Genomic DNA, 19,210 nt, shown 5'->3' with positions numbered 1-19,210 from the left:
TATTTACCACAATGGTGAACTGTTATGTTGCCTGCTATGTGTCCCTTTCTCCACAGAAGACAACTTTTTCCTTGGGCATTGTTCTCACAGTCTATATGACCTTATTTTTTTTCTATTAATTTTAACCATGATATTGGTGGAGGCCTGGCTTTATTCAGTTCCCTAAACTAAGGTTTAATCTTTCTGGTAAATGAGCTATCAAAGCTCTTTCAATAGAATTTTGTTTGGTTTGCATTTAAATCTCAGTTTGTAGAAGTTGAACTTGATCATGATATGCATGTACCTCATTAATCCTAAAGATTTTCTTTTAAGCCATCTTACATGCAATATATGGATTCATAAAATATTTAACACAAAAAATTGTGGTTCAAAATTAATATTGCCCAATAATTAGCACTCTCAGCCCATGCTTTGAAATTCTCCCCTCCACTACCTAAAAAAAGCTTTCCTTTTGCTACCTGTATCCTTTTTAAAGCCTGATTCAAAATGCACTTTGCAGTCACTATCACAATTTTGACCTGCTCCATTTACGCCTGCGCATTCCTCTGTGAAGTACTGTTGCATATTTTTGTGGTTTCTATAAATGCAAGTTGTTGGTTAGTGGAATAAATCATCAGGATTATCATTCTGGTATCAAATGTTGAAGTCAAAAATTTACCTGCTGTGGGACATATTGGGTTTTAAAAGTTTACTTTCTTTCAGACTACCTTAGAGCAATCTTCAGAGGAGCCTGTCTGGCTTGCTGTCTCTAACTGTGGCAATTCAGGAATTGTTGGGATGGTAAATTGCCTTCGTCAGGAGCCTCAAGGGCATAGAATACGGTGAGTTGTTATCCGTTATCAAAGGCAAGGGAAACTAGTCTATGCTACCTTTCCCCTGATGCCCACTTGTGCCAATTTCCATATAATCCGTGGTGTGTTCTACATGTATTTTTCTGCCTGCTAAAGACAATAACAAAATATTGCAAAAAAATTTGCCAAACTGAAATGAGTTAAACTTGAAGGGTTCATCAAACAAATCAAAAAATAACCTTTCAAAAGTCAGTGTTACTCAGCTGGGACTGATTTTCAGGGTTTTGTGGGGAAAGGCTACAGTGTAAGACTGACTTAAACGTTTCTTTCAAAAGAGCTGTTTTCCCACTCAACAAGATTCTGTGATGTTTTATTCTCTGTAAAAACACATTCTAATCATTGAGCTGAAAACATTTATTGGCTTTTATTACTTTGGAGCACATTTATGCATCTTGAGGAAACATTGGAATGAAACAAATGGGTATCAACAGCAAAATGTCGACGTTCAGGATGAGTTAAACCTTTTGTTCAGAATCTGTGAAATGTGCTCTGCTATAACTTAATGTGATCTGCATGTCAATGTTATTACATCTTCTTGATCATCCTATGGACTAAGCAAGAATACAGATTTAATGTTGAGCTGTGGACAATGGTTGTGATTCCCCAAGCACACTTTGTGGGCAAGGCTTGCAGTAGCGGGAAGGAAAGTGAAATCGTCAGTCTCTGCTAGATTTTGAACACTTCTAGAGTAACAGGAAGTTGTTCTGTATTAATCAACAGTACTTGCCCAGCCCCCAAACTGTTAGGACACAGTAATCTGTGTGCTCCCTTGTCTATTTGTGGTTTTTGCAAGCATCATTCAAAGCTTGTAATGGTAAATATAGTTGATAATTTGAAGATTACATTGTCATATCTCTCATATTGTTAGGTTGCTTATTCTTTAGATAAATTTCAATATTCACTTAACAATAATTTTTACATTTAAAAAGTATTCTTTGAGTTTCCTATACACTCTTGGTGATTACAAATTGAGTCTCTTAGCTGAATTATTTGCCAGATTATTTAGTCGGTGTAATCCAGAATGCTGCTTTCTGAGAACAAATGAACTGTGTTCTAGAGATATGTGAGATATAAGAACAGTATGAGTGCACCCTCTGTTCAATACATGTGACAAGGGCACAATGATACCATTGTTCTGTGCTTTGAATGGTGTTTTGTCACAAGAATCATTCAGCTTCTACAAATAAAAATAAAAACAGTTGACTTATTTAGCTACAAGAGACCAGTGGTGTTGGAAAGACAAGCGGTTGTGGAGTGTAACCTAGGAAGGAATGATTGGGACGTTTACCAAGACTTCAGCACATGTTTAGTGAGTGGATCATTATTTCAAAGAAACCTTGCATTTATATAGCACTGTTTCCAGAGCAGTTCATCATCCGAGGCATTTTTGAAATGTAGACTGTGCTGCTTCATTGCTTCAGGTTGCCTTTATTAGGAAAATACATGGTGTCATTTGTTCTTCCATTTTTTGTGTGTGTGTGTGTGGTATTGAGGAATTGTATAATTTAAGCTTAGTAGCAAAAGACGAAACTCTGAAGGCAATCCTTACCTGATGGTGCTGAAAGTTATCAAGCAGAGAGTCCGAACCCATGACAGACAGAGAAAGTGTTGGAATAGAAGCAGAAGTTGCAGAGGGAATATGTAGTGAAAAAGTACCATGGTGGAGGCGTTGGGAAGGAAGAGGCTACAATGCAAAAGTGGCAATAAGTAGTCCATTAAGAAGAATCGGAGTATGTGCTCCAAAAATTGGAGTTACGGAGGGGTGGTATAAATGTAAGTACAGTATTCTAAACACAATTGTATATCTGAAGGAGGTGGCAGAAGCTGACATTAAATGTTTTTTTTAAAAAAAAAACAAATTTATATCAAACTCTTCAAATCCAAAATTTGAGGTAGCACGTGTTCAGAAATTTGAGCTTCTCCAGAATACTTGATAACGCATTTGATCGGCAAAGTCTCATTTAAGATGAACAGTGAAATCAAGCATCCATTTTACACCATGCCTAGTTTTTTTTTCCCAATACATTGAGCAATAGCTTAGCATTGAATCTGCAAAAAAAAGTCTTCAAATACAACCTATCAAAGGAAAGTATTTGAAATATTTTCTGGAATTTGGGTTCATCTAAGCTGTGTTTGTAACTGCAACCAGCTTGGGCATTTCATTTTTTTTTAACAGTGCAGTAGCATAAAGCTCCAGGGATGATAATTTTAAAAGATGTTTACTTTTCGGATCTCCAGGTGTGTATTTGTAACAAATTTAATCTCCTCGTCATCTGTTCCATCACTGGATCCTTCTGGAAGAGACATGAAAACCATTGTGGGCAATGACCTGGTGATGAATGTTTATCGCGATGGACGCTGGGGCAGCTTCCGACACATTTTTGTGCAACAAGGTATTGCTCTTGGTATTGATAAAACACGTGGTACACCTTATTATAAAGGTTAAACTTGATTTTATAGTTTGAATGGACTGTTGCTGAGTTTGCCATTTACGGAGCACCTGATACGGCACAACTGTCACTGGAACCTTTACTTGATACTTATTCATGAATGGAACAGCCCAAATGACATGGGGCTGTCTTGCTTCAGTGGCATGTTGTTGGTTAGTAGTGTACTGGGAAAGGAAAACTGCTTGGGTGAGAAAATAAATAGAAAATGCAATGCAAGTGCAAAGAAAAGCAGATGATCCATTACCTCAGTGTTGCTGGATTGATGTCAATTATATTCCTGGAGGAGCTTCAATAGCAAGATTGCTATCAGACTTTCTGACTGCAGGAATAATGAGTAGATGGGGAAAGAGATGAGGGTAAAATAAAATTTAATTTCCTGTAAGACTGATCTATTAGATTTCATCCTTGCTGTGTTAAATAGGTGCTGCCATTGGTGTTGATGTCCAACTGGAGACCTCCAAAAATTGGGAAGATTACTTTTTGTTAAAAAAAAGGATAAGTTTTTAGCAGAGGGTTACACATGCTGTTGGGAATCATGGGAAGTGGGTCACAGCCTTAAAGAATGCTATCCATGGCAGCCGCGGTACAGCAGTATAGAAGGGAAGGAATACCAGTCTTCAGTGTGTGTAGCTGCACAACCTACCTTGTTGTTGTTGTTGTTGTTGTGTGTAACCAAACAGCTTTTATGTAAGATTTACACACAAGACTAGGGCAAATGTGTCCACTTTCTAGGCATGTTTAACATAAATGATATCAAGTTCTTCAAGAAACATGCTCCTGTCTTCCTGCATTACACTTTTATTTCTAAATTAATTAGAAACTGGTGTACTATATGTTGTTTTGTCCCTTTGCAGACCAAAATAAAGAACAGACAGAGTTTGCCTACGTGAATGTGCTGACCCGAGGAGACCTCTCCTCGCTCTGTTGGATTTTATCACCACTGCAACATTTCTCTTCCAAGGATCCTAATATTCAGCTGTGCAAGGTGTATTATGCATCTCTCAACTTCCGTGATATCATGCTGGCAACTGGCAAACTCCCACCTGATGCTATTCCCGGTAAACTGTCTAATTTCAATTGTAAAACGTTGAAGTGATTGCATTGCTCAGTCTCCTTGCACTTCAAATTTCCCCTCTTCTCAAACATTCTATAAGGCAGTGGTGGTGAAGGCAAATTGTATGATGGAGAATATAATGCTTAACATAACAGCAGGAAGGGGGAATATGTAAATATTTTTCCACAATAACTTTAAGTCCTCCTTGGACTAAATGAACCTGCTACTTTTTATTCTGTTGCTTTATTCCAAGGTGTAGTTCCCTCTGGGGTTACCACCCTAGTTTTGTTGCCATTATTACCAGAGCAAATCATAGGATGCTACTAAAGCACTTCATTGGAAAGTGTAATGCCCTCTGTTTACACCAAATGGCTAGGTATTTCAAGGATTAGATCTGTGCATGAAGATTTACTGTTGAAATGAGTAAGATATAAGAATAATGTTAACCTAAGCTAGGACTGTTGATATCAAAATGAGAATTAAAAAAATTAGAATAATGTAAAACCAACATTTCACTTGAACCTAACGGGAGATTGGCTTAAATTTGCCTTGTGTCTGGGTGTAAGTATGCCCCTGAAGATTTAGATCCAGGTCTTGAAAGAATGTTCAGGGTTATTTGTCCCAAAGCACATGCTCTCAGTAATACAGTTGTTTCTTGAGCTCTTGACTTATTTTCCATTAATAGCAGGATATAGACCAGTTGGAAATACAGGAAGATGGAGTTTAATCTGGATGAGTGAGGTGTTGCACTTTGGGTGGGAATTTATACAGTAAAATGACAGGCCCCTAAGGAGCATTGATGTACAGAGGGATGTTGAGGTGCAAGTCCATAGCTCCCTAAAAGTGGCAACACAAGCTGATAAAGAAGGGATATAGAATACTTGCTTTCATTGATCGGGGTATCGAATATAAAATTCGGGAAGTCATGTTGCAGCTATATAAAACTTTCGGTTAGGCCACATTTGGAGTATTGTTTGCAGTTCTAGTCACCACGTTCAGGAAGGATGTGGAGGCTTTGAAGGTGCAGAGGTTCGCCGGGATGTTGCCTGGATTAGAGTGTTGGCTTTAAGGAGAAGTTGGACGAACTTTGATTCTCTTTTTTTTGGCTAAGGGGTGACCTGATAGAAGTTTATAAAATTGAGAGGCATAGGGTCGATAATCAGTGTTCTTCCAAGGGTGGAAATGTCAAATACTAGGGGGCATAGCTTTAAGGTGAGAGCGGGAGAAAGTTTAAAGGAGATTTACAAGGCAAGTTTTTGTCACACAGAGAGAGGTAGGTGCCTGAAATGTGCTGCCAAGGAGGTGATGGAAGCAGATACGATGGCAACATTTAAGAGACATTTAGACAAGCACATGAACAGGGTGGTGGGATTAGTTTAATTTGGTATTGTGGTTGGCACAGATATGGTGAGCCAAAGGCTCTGTTTCTGTGTTGTACTGTTCTGTCTTCTAATATCTGCAGATATAAAACACTGTCGATTTTTTTTTCCTCTCTTTTTGTCTTGTTTCCTAGGTGATGTGGCTCTACAACACTGCCTGTTGGGGATGGAATTTTCGGGGCGTGACCCCAGCGATAGGAGAGTGATGGGACTGCTCCCTGCTAAGGGACTGTCAACATTTGTAGACTGTGACACACGATTTTTGTGGGAAGTTCCAGAAAACTGGTACGAATGGATTCCAATTCTCGAAGACAAAGCTCACTGGCGTGGTCATAATTTTATTGGTTTAATAATACATTGTTTTGGGTTCATCAAGTATTGGAAAGGAAGGTCATTAAACACTAAAATCTTTAAATCATGCTATTTAGTAAGAGAGAGAGAGAGTCTAGTAGTTTAATGACTACATTTTATAAAAGAAAGTCAAAGAGAATAATTTGTACAAACTTTCAAAGGAAAATTCTAAGTGAATAAATAATTGGAGTTGAAGATAAACATTTAGAATCGCAAAATGTGTGTAGAAAAGCCATTTATGAGGCTTCTTTATTGAATCTTTGTTATTCCAAATGCATTGCATCACATGAATTACTTTCATAATGCAATGACAGGTAGCAAAGCAAATGTGTTTGGATTAGTATGTTATATAGATATCTCCACTGTTCCTTATTTTTCTTTTACCAAGTTCAATATTAGAGTTTATTTCCATTCACCATGATTATTATTCACGGGATTGGTCTCTGTCAGCTGGAATAACAGGACAGGGTCACCTGTGGTTTGCCCCACATTGTACTCCATCTAGTGGCCTAAACTAATAAAACAGCCCCAATGAGCATTTTGCATTCAGGTTGAGGTTTGGATCCTGAGATCCTCTTAAGAGTCACTATAGTTAACTTAGTCTTAAGATATAAGTGCACAGCAAATTGGTAATGCAAGTAGTTCCACTTTTGTATTAAAGAGAGAAGGACATTTAGAGAATGTAGCTATTTCCACAACTCTTGCAGAAAGTTTCAAAACTGGAGCACATTTTTAAGTATGGTCACTGTGGTAATGTAGGAAACCTGTCAGCCAATTGGGACACAATGAAATTCCATAAACAACGTCATCATAACCAGATAATCTGTTTTAGAAATGTTGATTGGGAAATGAATATTAGCCAAACCCTGGGAATAATTACCTGCCTTTTCTTTAGAATTATATCCACCTGAGAGAGAACAAACAGTGCCTCAGCTCAATGTCTGATAGTGAAGTACACCCTCAGTACCGCAGTCAACCTAGATTTACGTGCTGCATTTTTGTGTGCTGATTAGAATGATAGACGCTGCATATAGCTAATTTGAATTTCCCGGAACTTGTTGAAAAACATTTGTACCTGTTTCTGGATTTTTTTTCTTCTAGGTAGTGACAAAGAAATTATTCTGTTTGTCAGCAACAGCCCCCTGTGTCCAAATGCAGAACCTTTTAAGTTTGAGGCTGGCCCAGTGTCTCCTGGCTACCTAGATACCTGATAACTGAGACCTATTTTGTCCTCATTCAAAGTCTCTTAAGCACACACGCACACACACAAATGGGTGTTCTTTTTTTACTTTGAGCAAGATCTCAGAAAGATTGCTAATCATTGTCTTCACACAAGGCTGATGCTTAGCAGCTAGGATTATTGAATCAACGTTGGCCTAGAAAACTGTTCATATTAACTTTTTTTTTCCTGATCCTGTAGATACTGAAACCAACTGAGATATACATTCTTTGCTATCCTTGCTGAGAGTGTAGAACAGGGGTTTTACTGGTCCATGTGACCCAATAGTACATTTGGGAAATTTACTCCATGATGTATTCTGGCAATTCCACATTTTCATACATGATTGTGATTTCTATTTATGCTGTTTTATCTGTGTTATAGGTGTACATTTGCACACCTGATTGTTAACCAGAGGTGCTCAAAACATTAGAATAACTGGATGTCAGTTTAGCTGTTTTGTTTATATAGTTTTTAGTGCATGGAAAATTGCATGGCTATTCTCCTCAGACTTTGCTCTGTTTAGGACTTTGGAAGAGGCTGCTTCAGTCCCTGTTGTTTATGCTACCGCATACTACGCACTAGTGGTGAGAGGTCGAATGAAGAAGAACGAGAGTGTACTTATCCATTCAGGGTCTGGGGGTGTTGGACAGGCTGCTATTTCTATCGCACTCAGCATGGGATGCCGTGTCTTTGCCACAGTCGGTAAGTGAAATAAAAAGATAAATCATGGATCACAGAAGTCATTTAACCCATTGTGCCAGCCAAAACTGGAACTATTTAGGTTCCTCCATTCTCACTTCTTGGTCGACAGCCTTGTACACCACAGTTCGTCAGATCTCACTCAGTACTTTTTTAAATGTGAAGGTTTCTGCCGCAACTACCCTTTCAGCCATTAAGTTCTAGACCCACTACTCTTCAGTTTTTTTTTTCCCCTGGATTCTCTTCTAGGCCTTCTACCAATTAATTATGTCACCCAGTTAGCAACCCCTCTGCCAATTTAGTAATTCCTTCCTGTTTACTCTCAATCTGCATCTCAAAATTTTATGGATCTCAATTAAATTAGCCTCTCTATTTGCTATGTAAATTGCATCCTTGGCTCAGTGCATCCATACATTAGCATGACATAACACGTCTTGCGAGAGATCTTACTAATTGCAATTTAATGGTGTCTGAATGTGTGATTATAATGTGTTGGCTTGCTATATTTGTGATTTACCAGTACTGAAGGTGGGAACAAAATCAGTTGAAATGTTTCTTGTGTTTAATATTGGCCGTTGATGAATGTTTTTATAATAAATGTATCTGTGTGTTTATTAATTGAATATATCCATAATTCTACATTAAATATGGAGGCACACATTTTTCTGATTATGGAGATTGCACATAAATAGAATAGGTAAAAATTTCTGGGGACTTTAAGTCTATTACTCTAAGGAGCCTATCCATCAGGCAATACTGATAAGCTCCCTAATTGCTCCACACAGGCTCTGCAGAGAAGCGCGCCTACCTTCAGCAACGATTTCCACAGCTGAATGATGAGTCCTTTGCAAATTCTAGAGATACTACCTTTGAGCAGCATGTTCTACGGGTAACTGGTGGTAAAGGTAAGTTCTTTTGTATTGTTTAACTAGAATAATTGTGAGACAAGTTGTCCATCGTTCCAGTTTCTCTGTGCTAACAAAGCTTGCCAGCATCTCTAGATTAGGGAATGATGGTTCAAGTCATTAGCATACCCAGTGCTTCAGCAGTCTTTTTCAGGCATTTCAAATGCCTTTTAAATAGCCAAGGAGTTGTGGAAATATACTATGAATCCTATAATCTTTGTTTTACCCATGGTTCTAATAGATGGGTTTAATTATATTCTACAGTAGTTTGTCTGCTTCCTAGATCCAGACTGAGTACCTGTCATCTGTGCTACTAATAGTAGTGCTTGGTTCCATTAGAGAGTCGTTTATAATCAGTCTGCTTGCTAGATGATGCACTAAAAGCAATTTTTAGGAGGCAGGGCAAAGAGAGCTTCAATGTCCCTGATTTTAGTGCACTCATTCTTTTGGACGTAGTTAGCCCCTTTACATAAGTTTCAGGAATAAGTGATGATGTCATCCTTTTGCAGTTCAGAGGAAGGTGTGAGGTGGATCAGATATCAGGATAACCAGTTGCCAAATTACGATTGTAGATCTTAAATTCCTTCTAAAGCACAATTCCAGGTTTATTTAATACGATCTAAAGCCTTCACTTTAAAACTATGAACTTTTGTGGATTATTGCCAGTAGGTTCTGTAACAACCTGTCTCTATTGAATTGACCTGTGGACAATTTCAGTTTGTGGATCCTACCAACTCTCAAGATATTCTACTTTGGATCAGCTTTACATTTATTCAGAAGAAAAGAACTAGGAGTAGGAGTTGGCCCTTCAAGACTGCTTCACCATTCATGGCTGAACTACTTTGATTCCATCTTCCTGTGTTATTCCCCATATACCTTGATTTCCCGTAATGTCTGGTTATCAATGAATCTATATGTTGACTTCTGCGAGAATTCCAAAGATCTGCATCTCCTAAATGAATTCATTTCTCCTCCCTTTTGACCTTGTACAAATCTACCTCTTATTCTGGAATTCTGACCCCAGTTCTAAACTCCTCAAACAGGGAAATCATCCTTCCTGCTTCTACCTTGTCGAATTTTGTGAGTTTCAAAGAGATCACCTCCCTCTGTCTCAGCGCCAGAAAATAGAGCCCAAATTTACTCAATCTCTCCTCATAGGCCAAACCGGCCGTCCTTGGAACTAGTCTAGCAAGTCTTCCATGCACCCCCTCAATGGCAAGTACATCCTTTCTTGGGTGAAGAGGCCAAAACTGTATACAGTAGTCCAGGTGTGGTCTCATCAATGCTGAGGTTAGTGCCAATCAGAAGAATGACACTCTACATCCATAAGACCAAACAAAGACTAGGTGGCCATTTTGCAGAGCCTCTGCACTCTGTCCGCAACAGCCATCTTGAGCTTCCAGTTGCACGTCAGTTCAACTTCCTTTTCCCACTCCCAGACCAATCTGCCTGTTCTCTGCCTTCTCCATAGCTACAGTGAGGCTAAATGCAAACTAGGAAAACGACTTGTAATTTGCATGGGTAGACTGCAGCCCAATGGTATGAACACTTGAATTTTCCAATTTTAAGTAACCCAGTCTCCCTGTGTTCCTTTCCCACTCTCCCAGACCACCTAGGTTCTTTCTCCCTTTCACTTTTTACATTCCTCCTAACCTCCCTCCCATTGTTACCAGGACTCATTTCCCTCTTCCATTTGGTTCCATGTGTCCATTACCCACATACCTGGGTTTCTTCTCGATTGGTTCACCTTTCCTATCCCCTCTGTCACCTGGTTCTATCTGCCCATCATCCCTCCCTTATCTGGTTCCACCTATCATCTACCAGCCTCTGTCTTGCCCCTCCCTCTCATTTCTATATGCTGGACATCTTCCATCTACGCTCTCAGTCCTGCTGCTTGACCCACTGAGTTCTTCCAGCAGTTTGTTTTTTGCTCCAGATTCTAGCATTTGCAGTGTCTCGTGTCTTCAGATGGGTGTGTCCTACTACTAATGACAATAATCTTTCCACCTCTTGAAGCCACTTGAACAACATTTGGATGATGAGGGGAAAAAATGCATAAGGAGGATAATGGCTGTACCTCTAACTTTTTGTCTACTGTTTAATGCCATGGTGCATGTTTGTACCATGGTTGGTTTGAGGTGGCCTTGCATATTTTAGGATATTAGCTGCTGCAGGGAGCTCTTTAGTATCCTTACCAAAGTGTTCACTGAATAGAAAGAATAATTTCCAGAACATTTCTGGTTGATTTGACTGTGTAATACAATTTGCCTGCAGGAGTCAATCTGGTGCTGAATTCATTAGCTGAAGAGAAGTTACAGGCCAGTCTCCGTTGCCTGGCTCGGCATGGACGCTTCCTTGAGATTGGCAAATACGACCTTTCTAATAACAATCCACTTGGTGAGCATGCTGACGTGAAATGGAACTGGAGAAACCATTTCCATTTTTTGTTTCATCTGCAACAAAAAGTAACTCATTTTCTGTAAATCCAAATTCAAGTTACTTAAATCCATGATGAATTGACTCAAAGTGATGTCCAAAACATGCACTCTCTTTCTGTGTATAGTTTTCAAACATCCTATTAGGACAAGCGTGTGTTGTTTTCAGGTATGGCTGTCTTCCTAAAGAATGTTGCATTCCATGGAATCCTGCTTGATGCCCTGTTTGAAGAAGGAAATAGTGAGTGGGAGGAAGTTTCCCAGCTCTTGAAGGATGGAATTCACAGTGGGGTGGTCAAACCTCTGAAGACCACTGTGTTCGATCGAGATGATGTGGAATCTGCCTTCCGGTTTATGGCGCAGGGTAAACACATTGGAAAAGTTGTTTTGAAGGTGAGGTTGAAAAACATTTTGTCACATAATGTAACTTTTCATTCCTGCAAGATGCCTGCAATTAAGATTACTAGAGAAGGAGCTGCTCTTTAAGTGGTTGAAATGATTTAAAAGCCATTGTAGTGTCAAATATTCTGAACCTGCCCTAGATTTGAGTCAGAATTGTGCTTCTGCCAATTGCCCTCTAACAAACCAGTTAAGAAATGACGAGACTAGTTATATGTTAAAGTATTAGGTGTGAAACAAATCTATGCACCAAATCCAGGAAGACAAGTTTGTGAAGCAAATGAATTAAGTTCTGAACACGAGTATCTTTTGCAGCTTTCTAAAGCAGCATGTGATAATTGCCTTTTGACATATCTGTAGCAAAAACGTAAGATAAATTCAGGAACTAAATTAAATCATTGCAAAAAGGGAAATGTAGCTAATCTTAATTTGGATAAAGACTCAAAAGAACAGTGTTGCAACAAAAAAGATCCATGTATAAAATGAACTGGTTAAGGTTTTGCTTATAGATATTGCTCCCAATTGATGGGAGTGATAATTTTTATATCTATCCCAATCTTGGAGTAGTTTCAGTTGGGAGGTGCTCACAAGCTTTTGTAAGTAATAGTGAATTCTCATTGGAAGGCATCTGAAACAGCAGGGAGTAATGCCACTGAATATTTCTGCCTTTCACTTAATGATGCTTAACTATTAAAGCTTACACATGATAAGAGGATGAAGAATCAATGGCTGTAAGGAAAGACCAAAGAACCTAATTATTTCAAATAGAATGGGAGGACCATTTGAAACAAAAAAGTCCTCTGGTAAGATTAAACAAGGAAATTATATTCAAAAAAAAGAACATAAGCATCGATGAGGTGCTGCAAAGGAAACAGTCAGCATATCAGGTTGACAATATTTCTTCTGGTTGGAATTCTGGGGGAAGAATCATTCATTTTAAACTGCTACTTAAGCAAGTGAGGAGAGAGATTGGGAGAGTTTTTTTACTTGAGAGTTTAGTGGAATGCTTTGCATGGGGAGTGGCTGAGATAGGTTATTGCAATCTCCAAGGAAATGCTGAGAAAATATTTAAATCAGAGGAAGAATGGGCAGAGAGGTGAGTGTGAGATTAGTTTTGGACTGCTCCAACAAATGGGTGGCATGTACACAGGGAATCAACTTGCCTTTTGCAGTAACCTTCCATGGTTCTATGATTTCAGTGCAGTTTTTTTTTTCTTCTCTATCTGACGAACTCAGGTGAACAGCTGTCAACTGATCTAGGGATCTGACATAAATCTTGTCACTGTAACTGGATATTTAAATTCAAGCTAGGACCATTTTGGGTGACCATGAAATGACTGGATTGTTATAAAAGCCCATTTAGTTTACTAATTTCCTTCGAGGAAGGAAATATACCCTCCTTGCCCATCTAGCCTATATGTGATTTCCAGATGCACAGAAATGTTGCCTTTTAACTGCTCTCTTAAAAAGGCCATTCAGTTCGGAGTAATCGATTCAGCAAATGCAATGGTGTCTTTCCAAACAGGTTCGAGAAGAGGAAGGCAAATCCCCTTCTGCATACTCCGATCAGCTCTCCATTGCTGCAGTGCCCCGTACTGCATGTCCAGCAACAAAGTCTTACATCATCACGGGAGGTCTGGGAGGGTTTGGTTTGGAGTTGGCAAATTGGCTGATTGAGAGGGGTGCTCAGAAACTGGTGCTGACATCCCGATCTGGAATACGGAGTGGTAAGTTATTTGTGTGATCTCACTGAGGTCAATATAGCTGGGGTGTTTGCCTGAATAATAAGGCAGTGATTTCCAAGTAGTTAATTGCATGTGCAATACTTAAGTTTAAGAATTCTGAAAAGGATGCCGTGCATGAAACCAATGGCATGTATGTTTCTGTAGCTGGAGGAAGAGAGAGGTTTAATATACAGATTGACTAAAACAATTTGGTTGTCTATTTGTAACTTTTTAAAACTCCAGTTTACCCAAAGTAAAATCCTACTTTCAAGCTGTAATTTTTGAAAATATCTTCATTCACTTTGATCAACATTAATCTTTTTGTAGAATTATTGCTCTCCTGTAGGACTTCTGTATGGCTTCAGTTTTCTATTAGGCAGAAATAAATTTATACTGTGTTGATCTTTGGAACAAATAATTACCATATTCTGTAATGACCGGACATCTTGGGTCAAGCAGTCAACACGCTGATTTGTGATCTATGTTGTTAATGGGTAAAGTTCCTTCTCTAATTAGTCTCCTATAGTTTGTTCCCAGTAATGGGAAAGTGAATTTGCTACTTGCCATTATTTATCTGTTGGGAACTTTTAACCTCTCCAAAGCTGTGGTCACAAAAACTTTGCAGGATTAAATGATTTTTAGTGCAATTGTCATCAGTTGTTTAAACACATTTTGCATATCCACACTGCTGCCTCCATTGAAATCCCCTGCTTTGTTACAGGGTACCAAGCTAAGCGGGTGCGTGAGTGGAAGGAACTGGGGATAGAGGTCCTTGTTTCCACCAGTGATGTTTGCTCTTTAGAGGGTACACAGCGTCTCATTGCAGAAGCCTCTGGTCTTGGCCCTGTGGGTGGCATCTTCCACCTTGCCATGGTGAGTTCAGAATTTCAGTGTTTGTGCAAATTTTAAAGCCAGTCATTGCTACGTCTGGGATTGAAATCACTTGGACACAACAGGCCTGAATTTGTACTTGCTTTTCCTTTGGACAATAAGTGATATTTGGGCTGGGTTTTTCCATTGACTGCATCATTAAAGTGAATGGAGATGTTTTGCATCCCTCCCCACCATGGAAGTGAGAAGTACCATAGTATGCTGGAAGGGATTAGGTGAAGGTGGTTGCTATTTTCAGCTGGACTTGCCTGTAATAAAAGGTGGTGTGAGGGAGAGGAGAAATCCCAGAAATAATTAACCAGTTTCATCCGGACTTTCCACTGCATTAAATCTTTCCAAAAGTACTTTGCCATGATTAATTTTCATTCAAGAGAAGCCCCAAGTATTATGGCTGCAAATGACCCCACTGACTAAAATCCACTTTAAAATATTTAAAGTTTAGCTACTTCCCACAGACAGATCTGACATTTGATATGTTGATGGCAATGCCAACATCTATTGGCCTTGAAGGTGGTGGTGAGCCACCACCTTGAACTGCTGCAGTCCTTCTGATGAAGACGCTCCTTCAGCATCAGTGGATGGGGAGCTACGGGATTTGGAAACGTTCCTTCATTTTGATCAGGTCTTAATCCGGATTGGGCAAAATGTCCCTGTTCTATCAAATTCTGATATTTGCACTTGATTTCAAATCTGATTGATTACAGTTCTGTAATATCTGGTGAACAGATTCTTTGCAATGTAGCATATTTCACTTAAAAACTGCCTTCAAATTTGAAGAAATCTCAATTAAGAATTATTTTTACTGCAGGTTTTAAAAGATGGCCTATTAGAAAACTTGACCCCTGATCTCTTCAAGGCTGTTAATCAACCAAAGTACGATGGCACTATTCACCTGGACAGGTAAGTAAATGTTGAAAGTATTTAGGTGGGGGGGGGAGGGGGGAAGAAAAGCAAAAGCAGTGAACATTTTACTTGAGCAATAAAATCTGTTCATCTATATTATTGAAAACCAGTTTGCATTCTCTTTTGAATGTATGATTGATCCTTTCACTTGTGTTACCTTCTTGTGATTCATTTGCTTCGACAGGACCATGTGAGCCAGACTATTGCCATTTTAGTTTGACATGACATCTTGTTGTTTGAAAACTTCAAAAACCAAATCACTCAAAATCCAATCTTCTTTCAGCAGCGTTCATTCTAATCAACAATCTTTATTTAGGAATATTCGATGTTTGATTTTTAAATACACAATGGGCTCGGTAATCCCTGCAAAGAACTTTGTCCTGTTTTAACTTTGTTAAATCTGATTTTCACACAGTTAAATTATAATTGTAGAGTCATAGAGCAATACAGCACGGATACAGGCCCTTCAGCCCAACCACTCCATGCTGACCATGTTGCCCACCCAGTTAGTCCCAATTTCCTGCATTCGGCCCATATCCCTCCATGTACCTATCCAAGTGCTTCTTAAGTGATACTATTGTACCTGCCTCAAACACTTCCTCTGGCAGCTCATTCCATGTAGTCACAGCCCTCTGTGTGAGTGGAGGGAAAAGAAGTTGCCCTTTGGGTCCTTTTTTAAATCTTTCCCCCCTCACCCTAAGCCTGTGCCCCTTAGTTCTGGACACTCCCTTACCCTGAGGAAAAGACTGTTACCGTCCACCTTATCCAAGCCTCTCGTAATTTTAAAGACTTCTGTAACATCACCCCTCATTCTCCTACGTTCCAAGAAATAAAGACCTAGCCTGGCTGACCTTTCCCTCTAGCTCAGGCCCTCCAGTCCTGGCAAAGTTCTTGTAAATCTTCCCTGCACTCTTTCCAGTTTAACCACGTTTGTCTTATAACCTAAGTTAATATTTAGTTGCATTTATCTCTTTTAGGGTCAGTAGGGAGAAATGCTCAGCGCTAGATTATTTTGTTGTCTTCTCCTCTGTGAGCTGTGGCTATGGAGTTGCTGGCCAAAGTAACTATGGTTTTGCCAATTCTGCCATGGAACGTATCTGTGAGCAGAGATGCCGTGATGGACTGGCAGGTATGTGGTAATTGTTGGAAGGAAATTACCAAATTTTATTTCTTGTGGAAGATTTTCTGAAGTGAGTTGGTTTTGAATTAATTATGCATTTAAACATATATATAAGCCTGGAATATGCTGCTGAAATAAACAGAGTTTAATTGCATTGGTTCACCATTATTAATGTGCAAATTTCTGGTCTTCAACCTGCCAATGAGTTTGAAGAAGGTCCTACATTCACTCACTCAGTTAATTATTTATTCCCCTCACCCGCAAAAAGTTACGCCAGCTTCTTTGTTCTCCTGAGCCTCCTATATAATAGAATTTTACTGGCGTGACATGATGCTACACGTGACCAGCAGCCCCTGCAAGTGCTTGTTGGCAGAAATCTTAGTTTGTTGTCTTCTGAAAGTGGAAGTATTTTTTTTAGAGGTTTGCTTTCACATTGCAAAATCTCTCCAGTTTTGCAACAGAACAATTTAAACTGGACTCCACTTAAAGGCAGCAAATTGTTAAAGAGCTTTACAGAAGTTAATATTTGATATTTTCTCTCAGCTCATTTTTTCTATTTCTCTTGCTCCAATTGTCCTTTCCTAGACCTGATCTCACTCATGACATTTTTCTAACTGGTTGAGGAGATAGACCAGGGATGCCCAAACCTTGGTCTGAGGTCACACGTTCAGATTGCCCTACTGCACAGGAGCCCCAGAACGTCATGTGGCATCTATAGTACACCCTTCAAATATGTGGTATTGTGAAAGTGGCTGAAGGAACAAATTGGGGAGGAAATTATGCAGGGTTGGGGTGGTGATGGAGGGTGGTGGAGTGTGAAGGATAGATGTGTAAGGAAAGCAATTGTGGAAGAAAGTTGGGCAAGTGCTTTATATGACTGACGGAGTGCCAAGGTTGGTCATCAGCAATGAAAAGTCACCCATCCTTGAAACAATGGATAACTTGAATCCTCTAACAACCACCTTTGTGGGTGAAGTTCCTGAATTAACACTGATGCGGGTCTCAACCCTCCAGTTAAGACCTACTCCAGTGCTTTCATAGACCCCATAAACCCAATAGAATTTTGACTATTCACTTTCCTCGCTATCACCTCGCATTTCCAGCAGCTTGTACATCATATCCCATCACTTGGGAATGTGAGAATTTTTTAAAGTCCACCTAAATGAATGTTCTGCAAGATCACCTACTCCAGCAAATTCTGAGGCATTACATTTTCCCTTTTGTGAATGACGGTGTGCAATCTTCCTTCTAATACTCAGTTCTCCCCAACCTTCTCCCTTGCCCCCCACAATAAAATCTTTACTTTTTTAACTTTCAGTAACTACTATTTATTATTAATGTTCTTGAAAATAAGCTATTCTATCAATCATTGTCTTCCAGTTGCCAAAAGCAAACAGAATATCAGCCAGTTTAATGTGAAACGGTTATTATTGTGAAGTAATGTGATTCTAATTCACAGGCTAGCTTATCTCTGGGTGTAAATTCTGTTTCTGTTTCATTTGGGGGGGGGAGGGTGTAAATGGTTGGGGAGCAAGGAAGATGGGAGAGAGCATCATATTCAAATAATCATACATAGTAATTGTACTTGGCACAACACAAAATATCTCATCATTCAAATGTTCTCGTTTGTATGACAATCTACCTTTCTTTACATCTCTTTGCAATTTGGCAACATTCCCAAAAACAATTACTCACCCAATAACATAACAGCACTTTTTAGCTGTATTGTTTTCCTTAATAACACTTGAGTAACAGAGGTCAGGAATGAAGGGACATGTAATATAGCCAAATGACATTTGGGCATTCAACTAGAAACACTTAAATGAGAAATTGTTTCAGTGCAATAATTAAAAAGTATAAAAGCATTGCAAGCTATCTGAGGATACTTAAGTACATTTCAGTAATTTACAGTGAGTATTTTTTTTGATTTGTGTGTCAGGTCTAGCCATACAGTGGGGTGCCATTGGAGATGTGGGTATCATCTTGGAAACTATGGGTGATAATGACACAGTAATCGGTGGAACTTTGCCTCAGAAGATCAGCTCCTGTTTAGAAGTTCTGGACCAGTTCCTGAATCAGTCTCATCCAGTTATGTGCAGCTTCGTCCTTGCTCAGAAGGCAGTGGTTATGAAGACTGATGGTAGTGGCCAACGGGATCTCATCGAGGCCGTTGCCCATATACTCGGTGAGCTTTGCACGTTGTGTCATAGAATGATTTTCAAGGATGTATTGCTCTGATTAATAATATAGTTGATTTTTAAAATGTGTATAATAATGGAGAACCTGCTGCTTCTGGTCTGATATTGTGTAGTTAGTTTACAGTGTAAACATAGGTATTCATACCAAGTGAATGTCGTTTTGTTACTTTGTAAAACAATCTGTCTGTTTGGGTCATAAGTCTGGAAGCATACACCACAAAGCAGCTGATAACAATTGTTTCTGAAATAAGTTACTGGAGCATTTACAGCTAGAACTTTGACTGCAAACAATACAGCAGGAACATTGCTATTTGCATACGGAACAAAGTTAACAAAAGGTTAATTAGCAGCAGTTATGTGTTTGTAAAGCTCCATATCTTTTAGCCTACCTTTAACTATTTTGGCATTCTGGAAATTAGTCTAGTGGCACTCTGCGAGTTAAAATAGGAACCGGAGTAGGCTACTTAACCTCCTTGAATTTGATCAGCGATCTCTTTGGTAATCTCTGACCTAGTTCCACATACTCGCCTTTTCTACATATCCCTTGATACCAATCGGTTAACAAAAATCTATCAACCTCAGATTTAAAATGAATAATTGACCCGTGTTAACTGCTGGTTGTGGAAGAG

The 19,210-nt window shown here is 39.2% G+C and overlaps 1 protein-coding gene across 2 annotated transcripts in view; it reads left to right on the top strand.

Moving 5' to 3' along the window:
- The window catches only part of fasn (fatty acid synthase), a 66,703-nt gene that overhangs the window by 36,621 nt on the left and 10,872 nt on the right, over positions 1 to 19,210 (top strand). For both annotated transcript variants that reach the window (XM_052032668.1, XM_052032669.1), the window contains exons 25-37: positions 703 to 821; positions 3,090 to 3,244; positions 4,156 to 4,359; positions 5,869 to 6,019; positions 7,831 to 8,009; positions 8,792 to 8,911; positions 11,186 to 11,308; positions 11,516 to 11,739; positions 13,271 to 13,472; positions 14,191 to 14,342; positions 15,169 to 15,260; positions 16,241 to 16,392; positions 18,323 to 18,568. In XM_052032668.1, coding sequence (XP_051888628.1) covers positions 703 to 821; positions 3,090 to 3,244; positions 4,156 to 4,359; positions 5,869 to 6,019; positions 7,831 to 8,009; positions 8,792 to 8,911; positions 11,186 to 11,308; positions 11,516 to 11,739; positions 13,271 to 13,472; positions 14,191 to 14,342; positions 15,169 to 15,260; positions 16,241 to 16,392; positions 18,323 to 18,568 — 2,119 coding nt within the window. The remainder of the gene's footprint in view (positions 1 to 702; positions 822 to 3,089; positions 3,245 to 4,155; positions 4,360 to 5,868; positions 6,020 to 7,830; positions 8,010 to 8,791; positions 8,912 to 11,185; positions 11,309 to 11,515; positions 11,740 to 13,270; positions 13,473 to 14,190; positions 14,343 to 15,168; positions 15,261 to 16,240; positions 16,393 to 18,322; positions 18,569 to 19,210) is intronic.

Source organism: Pristis pectinata, chromosome 18 (assembly GCF_009764475.1).
Source record: "Pristis pectinata isolate sPriPec2 chromosome 18, sPriPec2.1.pri, whole genome shotgun sequence".
Taxonomy (NCBI): domain Eukaryota; kingdom Metazoa; phylum Chordata; class Chondrichthyes; order Rhinopristiformes; family Pristidae; genus Pristis; species Pristis pectinata.
Note: the sequence above shows the minus strand (reverse complement) of the source record. Positions and strands in the feature narration are given on the sequence as shown.